Raw genomic sequence first — 9,039 nt, 5'->3', positions numbered from 1 at the left:
CTAACCTTACTTCCTATATGAAGTTCCAGAGTTCTTCTACCAGATACTGCAAACTCTAATGCCTATAGTGTCTCAGAGGAAACCCCCATGAGTGTGCTAGCCTGAAGCGGAGTTCGGTGAACAGACGAGCATTGTTCAGGACAGCCGCTGCTCACTTCAGTGTTTCCAGAGCTTTCCAATTTGTCAAAAGAAGCTTAATATTCAGATTTCTCTGTAAGTTGTCATATTTTTAAATGTTGGCATCTCATCAAAAATTATTTTAATGCCATATAGGGCAAACAAAATATGTTAGTCTGGGAACTCCCATATTTTAATCTCTGCTAGATTCAAACCTGTGTCTCCTGAACCTGGTCCTCTTGTTCTGGAATTTTATACTTTTGCTCATGGTGAATGCTTTACAAAGCATACACTAACCCTACCTCTAAATACCTGCCCCCCCGCCCCCCCCCGCCAAAAAAACCCCACAAAACTCATCCCAATTCATTCAACACCAAATGCGTGGGCTGTTGTTCCAATCACTGAGGAAACACAATAAACAAAATAAATTTGGAGCTTATATTCTAGTAATCTCTGGGGGGGGGGGGGAGATATGGCTGATTTCTTTTGTATATTTTACTATTCTTTTAAAACTAGAGCATCTATAATAATAAAAGCATAATATGCTAATTAGACCGGACATCCTTCCAGACAACCTTCTGGACGAAGCCACAGCGGCGGGGGCCGAGGCAGAGGCAGCCGCTGCAGCAGTGGGGGCCAAGCCCCTTGCATGAATTTCGTGCATCAGGCCTCTAGTCCTATATAATAAAAGGCTAATCTGCAAATAGACCGAACAACGGAACAACCGAATAACCAGTTGCTATGACATTCGCTGGCCACCAGGGGGCGCATGTGGACAATGGTGGGCATCGGCCATGGCGGGATGGTAGAGCAGGTGAGTGGGGGCGCCAGACCAAGGTGGGGTGCCAGTTGCTGTCATTGGAGCGAGCCTCTTGTTGTTACTAAAAATTCTTTGCTCCTGCGCCCTGCAGTCCCGCCTGGCACTTGCACCTGCTGCTGGTGCCAGAGACACTGCTCACACCCACTGCTGGTGCCAGACCCACTTGCACCCGCAGCCAGCGCCGGAGCCGCTGCTTGTACCCACTGCTAGCACCTGGAGCCAATCCCAATCGCTTGGCTGCTGGCCCCGATTGCCCCTGAGTGCTTCTCCACCTCCCCCTGCTCCTGAGGGGTGATCAGGGCAGCAGCCATCGCTTGCACCCACTGATGGTGCCAGCCTCACTCACACCCACTGCTGGCACTGGCCCCAATCACTCCACCATCACACGGTTGCGAGCGGGGCCGGCGCCATCAGCATGTGGGAGCGATGACAGCAGGAGCAGGGCTGCCAACAGACAGGGGACCAGGGGCCGCTGCCAGAGGGGCCAGGTGGGGGTGCGTAGGATGGGCCAAGACCCACCCCTATGCCCACCACTGCCTTGCGGCCCACAGTTCCTTTCAAGGGGCACGAATTCGTGCACTGTGCCCCAAGTGATTTTATAAATAAAAAATGTAGAATAAACGTGGGCAGGTTGAGCATTTAAAATTATTCTTTTTTTTTAGAGTTTTTCTTTAGGTTCTATTTTCATCTTTAAAATCCTTTGTTGTCTTTACTGTAGGGCTTACAACGAAAATTCTCCCTTATAGATTAGTTATTTGTACTCTGGCAGACCTACAGGCAGGAGTGGATTTATTGTGAAACTAATAAAGCTTAATCTCCAGGGTCCTTCAATTTGCACAGAATATCTTCCAAGGCCCTGTAATTCATCCTCCCCCCCCCCCCCCCACACACACACCATTTATTTATGAGAATTTTCAAATACACAGAAAAATCAGTATAATTATACTCTGGACAACTATATGCCAACCACCTAAAATCTACAGCTAACGATTTACTATATTTACTTTATCACATACTTATCCATCTATCCGTGACTCTATCCATTAATCCATCCTAGTTTTTTATGCATTTGAAAGAAAATTTCAAATATCAGTACACTTCATTCCAAAACACATCAGCATTTATATTAAACTTAAGTTTAATATTTGTTTACGGGGCTTAGGGGGATAAGCAGTTAACATTTCTATGTTGTGAAATGCACAAATCTTAAATATACCATTCAATGAGTTTTGACAAATGCATACACATGAATAATCCAAACCCCATCAAGATAATGAACATCATAATAATAATAAACCATACACATTTAAAGTGTGCAATTTGCCCTAACCGGTTTGGCTCAGTGGATAGAGCATCAGCCTGCGGACTGAAAAGTCCCAAATTCGATTCCGGTCAAGGGCATGTACCTTGGTTGCGTGCAGGAAGCAGCTGATCGATGTTTCTAACTCTCTCTCCCTTTCTGTAAAAAATCAATAAAATATACGGAAAAAAATAAAGTGTGCAATTTGATAAGTTTTTTATGTAGGTACCACCACAATCAAGATAATGAACATATCCATCAAGTCCTAAAGTTTTCTCATGCTCCTTTATAATCACTCCCTTCCACTCCTGATTGGTCACCATGGAGCAGTTCTGATTGGACAGGGCAGGTCTTAGGCGCTCCCTCACAATCTAGGAAGACTTAGAAAGCAGAGCCTAGTGCCAGCAGCTCTGCTTGGTATACGGAGCACATGAGAAGCCCCTGCCAGCAAACAGTGGCTCAGCTCTTATTATTTGTAAAATGTGGGCCCTTGGTTGATCATGGGAATCCATCTCAGCAGATATATTCCTTCTCGTGATTCACATCCAATGAATCTTCTTAGGTTCCACCAGCCAATAGAAAGGTTGGTATTTTTCACCCATAAAGCTTGGAATTTCACTCCTAAAGGGAACACAGACAACACATTTCTTTCTAACTATATGTAACCTTTGAAAATTGGAGACAAGACTATATATTTCTGGCTTTGTTTGTTCTCTTCCTCTGAACATGGCCATTAGGTGGACATGAATGAATATGCTTTCGGAACCATCTAGTAACATTCTGTAGAGTTTTCACTAAGCAGCCGTTTGTGTTGCACACATTTCTTTAGCCATGCGCTATATTACCTATTCATTTTTTCATTGCTATATTACCTATTCATTTTTTCATTTAAAATCGTTTCAAAGAATATTCAGTATTTGACAATGTGCCTATGTATCCATTAACATGGGAAGTCACTCAGATATATTTTAAGATTAAAACAGAATCCTATCTCTTTCTAAATTTAACCAGATGAAGATTTTAAACAAACTTTATGATGACTTCTCTGGATAGAGTTTTCCTTTTTTTGCCTCTATAATGTTCTAATTAAAAAAAATGTTCTAATTGTTTTACATTGAACAAGCAACTTACATTAACAGTGAGAATGACTCAAAATGTCTTACACTCTACTCTGTAACTTAATGTGTTTGCGAAAGAAAAATCCTTTCTCCTGGAGTAGCCAGGCTAAAAGCTATAGCAAGAAAAGGGGGAAAAGTAAAAAAATGCTAATGCTGGTTTTGCAGGAGAAAAATATTGTAATTATTTGTATTGGCCAAGATTTTCAATTACTTATGCTTTCGTCTGCTACCAATTCCACTGAAAATTGGCAGCCGAGTAAATAAAATTCTGGCAATGTGCAGTCTGTGCCCAGGTTGAGATTTTAGCGAGATTTCATCTTTCAGGGAGATGTTTGAAAAATATTAGCTGTTTAAGTGATGTGACAATAGTTTAGTAGCAGGCAATTTACTGCAGTGATTTGGGATTGAAGAGATCAGGTAAGCAAATCCGCATGCGCTCTCCAAACCCAAGAGAGAATGTATACGAACGGGATGGGGGGGAGGGGAATATTTTGAAATTATTGTTATTAGTTACCAGTCTTTGGATAAAGACAGCTCCTTTACTAAACAGGGAGAAGCAGCAGGAGCCACAGTTTTAATATTGTCATCTTCTCCTCAAAATGTACCGAGAAACTTTTTTCCTACAACTTTTCTTCCGCCAGAAAGTTCAAATAAAGAGCGGCAAGAGCCTTCCTCCGGCGCGTTTGGGGGCTGGACGCGAGGGGACGGGCCATAGCTTTTAACCAATTGGACGAGGCCTCCTCGCGCGCGGTCCCGTCCGTTGGCGAAGGACCAGCCAATGAGAGCGCCGCTCTTTTACCCAGCGGGGACCAAAGGAAGAAGAAGAGAGGGTATTGGTCGACAGCCGGGACTGCTGCCCAATAGGAGAAAGCCCCGCCCACGATTTAGGCGGGCAGCTTGAGCGGCTGAGGCGGGGAGGTTGGAATCGGGAGACGCGAGTTCTGCGGAAGAAACGGACTGCGGCGGGCTCGCGAGGCCGACCGCGTCTTTCCGGCCGCAGGTGAGGAGGGCGCTTACCTCTCCCCGGGCCTTGCGCTTCTGTCTCCGGGATAACATCCGAGCTTGGTCTCTGGGTGCGGAACGTAGGCGCGCCCCAGTGGAACCCCGCGCCCTGAGAAGGTTCGGGCGCTCTCCGCGGTCCCAACCGTCAGGGCCAAGACGCCGGAATCCCGGCTGTTGCGGGGTTTCTGAGAGGCCCTCGGTCGGGGTGGGGGCGGGGAAGACAGGAAGTTCGAGCGGTCCCGGAAGTTACCGAGTTCGGAGGCGAGTTCGCTGCAGGCCGGAGTCTCCTCAGCCCGTCTCCCGGGAGCCGAGCCTGAAACTCTTGGGTTGCAAATAATTGTTCTCGGTTTGAGCGCCGGTTAGTTGCGTCACTTCCGAGGTGACTGAAGAACCTGATTTTTAGTTTTATTTAGCTTAGCCTCACAGCAACACTGCGGCGTACATACTTTTATTATTATTTTACAGGCGAACTAGTGAGGGGAAACCCGCCTAAGGTCCCACCGGTAGGGTAGGTGTCGGAGCAAGGATCTGAGCCAAGGTCGGCCTGCCGGCCTGACTCCCTGGCGCCGCTTCTTGTTTTGTTAATTGGGTGCCATCTCGTCCCAGCTAGTTGTGGACACGGATTGAAATCTGAGTTATAAAGCTTGGTAAAATGACTAGTGGGAGGTTAACATTTTAAACTCCCAACTCTGATGGCAAAAATAAATAGGCTTTTGCTCTAGGCCAGAGGTTTTCAGCTGGTGTGTGTGTGTGTGTCAAGGATTTTTAAAGGATGCAGTACTTGACTATTTAGTCAGGGCACTGGCCTTTTTTCCCCTTAGATTGTCAAATTTATTTTTTCTAAATATATTTTTATTGATTTCAGAGAGGAAGGGAGAGAAACACCAATAAGAGAGGATCATTGATCCGCTGCCTCCTGCACACCCCATACTGGGGAATCGAACCATGACCTCCTGGTTCATAGGTCGATGCTTAACCACTGAGCCATGCCGGCTGGGCTAGATTGTCAAGTTAAAAAAAATGACAATGGCCAACATAACATAGGGGTGTACATATTCTTGAGAATTAGTGTTGTGGGGGTTTTTTTCCTATATATACCCGTAAGTGGAATCCCTGGGTTATAAGGCGGTTCCTTTTTTTTATTTTTTTGAGGAGCCTCCATACTGTTTTCCATAGTGGCTACACTCATCTGCCTCTCATGCTGATTTAAGTCTTTCTGGCTTAAACCTCCCGTTTTCCCACAGCATAGTGTGGAATCAGCTTTCTTCTTGAGGCACATAATCCCCTCTCTTGAGTTTCATCTTTTCAGCCCTACCCCATCACTTTGGGGGAACTGCACTTTTCTAAGTTATCTGTCAGTTCCACATTGCTAAATCTAATGTCCATCTTTTCCCCTTAGTAGCAGTGGGCACACTTGAGCATTATCTCCCTGAAACATTCTTTTAAGAAATGCTATAACTCTTATCCTTTTCATGTTAGCGTCTATAGTTTTAGTCCTTGGCCTGCTTTTCTTCTGTCTCTCTTCCTTCTTAGATCATTTAATCTCTGCCATGTCTCTTCTGAGGATTCTCAAAGCTATCTACTTTTTTGTCAATCCTCACCCAAGGATATTTTTTTCCATTGACTTTTTAGAGAGTGGAAGGGAAGGGGAGAGATAGAGAGAAACATTGATGTGAAAGAGACACATTAGTTGCCTCCCACACACACCCTGACCAGAGCCACCAGGAATCCTTCAGTCCTAGGACTGGCTCCTGGGACTGATGCTCTAACCACTAAGCAAACTGGTTAGGGCTTTTTTTAGAGAGAGAGAAAAACATCGATCCTTGCCTCCTGCATGCCCCCTACTGGGGGCGGGGGGGGGGGGGGGAGGCGCGAGCCCAAAACCTGGGCATGTGCCCTGACTGGGAATGGAATCTTCAACCTCTTGGTGCATGGGATGACGCTCAACCATACTGGCAGGGCAAAGCTGTCCACTCTTGTCCAAGCCTTTGTAACCATTTGTTTACACTCCCATAGTAGCTTATAAACTAGTCACCTGGTTTGCAATCTTGCTTCCCTAAAGCCCATTCCTAACGCAAGAAGTTCTCTAACAAGACCTTCAGCGATAGTGTCCTGCCCCATCAGGCTCATCCCATGTTGTCTGCTCTTCCTTACTGTACTCGTTACACTTGTCTGCCTGGTTTCTCAAATGCACCAAATCCATGCTTGCCAGGGACCTGTGTACTGATTTCCTTCTGATACTTCCTTGGCTCTTATATGGCCAACTTCGTTTAATCCTTTACTCCTCAGCTGAGTTCTATTCTTTGAGAGGCTTTCTCTTACTATTGTGTCTGAAATTATGCTTTTTGTCTCCGACTCTCAAAACCAAATATCACAATGTCTAATTTTCACATTCTCCCATTTTCTAGAATGTAAACTCTGTTATACAGCGTCTTGTCTGTGGGGTGTCTACGTAACAATGCTTAATAAATATTTGTTAAATGGAATTAGAGATGGGAAACAATGAAAAGGATGGAGTAAATAAAGGTTACTTAACCTTTTTGGAGAAATTAAGTAATTTCCACTTAGTAATTGAATTAATTTGGTAAATGTCCATATTCAGGTCATGACAAAGAACCGCAAGATGTCTGGGATATTACTTTCAGACTCAGTAGTTCAATCCCCTTATTTCTATTTAAGAAGATCGGACTATGGTCACATGACTTCATGTTTTCAAAGGATGACCTGGACAACTGGTTGTGCTTGTTACGGGGGGGGGGGGGGGGGGGGGGGGGGAGTGGAGGGGAGTGGATGATTACCAAAACACCTCTGACTTAACTAAAATCTTCTCAGTTTTGCCAAGAATGATCTTAAATAGAATTCTACAAAACTAGATATGATTATATCAACTATATGACATGTTTTATCTATTTTTACTAATACCTTTTACAAATACTGCTTCCTCAGTGATGGCTCAAGAAGTAATGGAATATGATGTTCAGATGCAGTTAGATCATAATGCTCTAGGACAACTTGCTCCAACTGAACTTGTCAGCAGCCTACAGGGACCACCCTTACTTCAGCCTTCTCCTGCTGAAGTGGTCAGCAGCCAAGAGGGACCACATCTGCTGCAGCCTGCTCCTGCTGAAGTGGTCAGCAGCCAAGAGGGACCACGTCTGCTGCAGCCTGCTCCTGCTGATGTGGTCAGCAGCCAAGGGGAACCACACCTGCTGCAGCCTGCTCCACAGGTGTCCATTGACCTGACAGAGGAAGTGGGAGAAGAGAATGTGGAGAACATCAATCCAGGAACTTCAGAGGAGCATAGGCAGGAATCTGATGCTAACCCTACCATCCGAGTGTCTTCATTGGACACAATGAGCAACTTCATTAATGGGCTACAGAGACTTCATGGCATGCTAGAATTCCTGAGACCCTCTTCAGACTACAATGTGGGGCCAGTAAGAGCCAGAAGGAGGAGAGGGACTGCTTCACGCAGAGCGAGAACCGGAGGGTCTCAGAGGACGGACAGTGCCAGGTAAATAATAATGTGTGGACTATGGGATTAGTACCAGATTGGGAATTTTAAACTTGGGCTCTAGTCATAACTCCAGTACTGCTTAAGATAAGATAGGCATTGTGACTTTTGGCAAGTCAGGTAACTTTTCTGAATCCCTATTTTCTCACAGGTCAGATGAAACTAAAAGTGTTTGCTTTATTTACCTAACAAAGTAATTGAGAGGGTATGTTATACTTAATTTTTTTTCTCTTATCTTTTTTTTATCCTTAGCTGAGGACATGATTTTAGAGAGAGGAAAAGGGTGTGGGGGGGAGAAAGAAACATGGGTCAGTTGCCTTTCCAATGTGCCCCAACCGGAGATGGAACCTGCAAGCCCTTTATGTGTCCTGGCCAGGGTTTGAACCAGCGACCTTTTAGTGCACAGGACAGTGTTTAACCAACTGAGCCACTCTGGCCAGGCAAGGGATAAGTTATACTCAAATGCTTTGAAAACTGATGGTAGTTTATTGGCAATTACTTCTGTAGAGGCTGTTTTTTCTTCAGATCATTTGCATCTTGTATATAAATGTGTGTGTGTGGGTGTGTGTGTGTGTGTATTTCTTAATTTGCAAGTTCACTCCACTCACCCAATATCCATTGTTTATTGGCACTCTACATAGTGGTGAAGGCTAGATTTAGAGAATCCTTGTGAAAAGGAGAATGTGAATTAAGAGCTTATCTGACGGAGTGGGAAGCATTCCATTCCTCCTCACCTGACACTATGTTGAAGAGTTGAAAATTTTTTTTTCATAGTTTTTGGTTTGAATTTACCTCTTGAAGGGCTAAGCTGTCAAGTTTTGACAGGATTATTATAAAGAATAACAATTGTTGCCGAACCGGTTTGGCTCAGTGGATAGAGAGCGTCGGCCTGTGGACTGAAGGGTCCCAGGTTCGTTTCCGGTCAAGGGCATGTGCCTTGGTTGTGGGCACATCCCCAGTGGGGAGTGTGCAGGAGGCAGCTGATTGATGTTTCTCTCTCATAGATGTTTCTAACTCTCTATCCCTCTCCCTTCTCTATAAAAAAATCAATAAAATATTGGGGGGAAAAAGAAAAAGGAAAAAAAAAGAATAACAATTGTTTATGTCTTACCTCTTTTTAAAGTCCCCCTGCTTTATTTGAAAGACTTTCTTTCATATTTGGTCTTTT

At 44.6% G+C, this 9,039-nt stretch overlaps 1 protein-coding gene across 1 annotated transcript in view; it reads left to right on the top strand.

The window, feature by feature from the left end:
• Positions 1–4,245: 4,245 nt before the first annotated feature.
• Positions 4,246–9,039, top strand: part of RFWD3 (ring finger and WD repeat domain 3) — a gene marked incomplete at its 3' end in the record, with an annotated part of 31,214 nt that continues 26,420 nt past the window's right edge. Inside the window, exons 1-2 of the mRNA XM_081108089.1 lie at positions 4,246–4,355; positions 7,304–7,871. Of these exons, the coding sequence (XP_080964215.1) occupies positions 7,306–7,871 (566 nt within the window). The 5' untranslated portion in view covers positions 4,246–4,355; positions 7,304–7,305. The remainder of the gene's footprint in view (positions 4,356–7,303; positions 7,872–9,039) is intronic.

Source organism: Myotis nattereri (genome assembly GCF_964212035.1).
Source record: "Myotis nattereri genome assembly, chromosome: 15".
In the NCBI taxonomy this organism is placed as follows: domain Eukaryota; kingdom Metazoa; phylum Chordata; class Mammalia; order Chiroptera; family Vespertilionidae; genus Myotis; species Myotis nattereri.
Note: the sequence above shows the minus strand (reverse complement) of the source record. Positions and strands in the feature narration are given on the sequence as shown.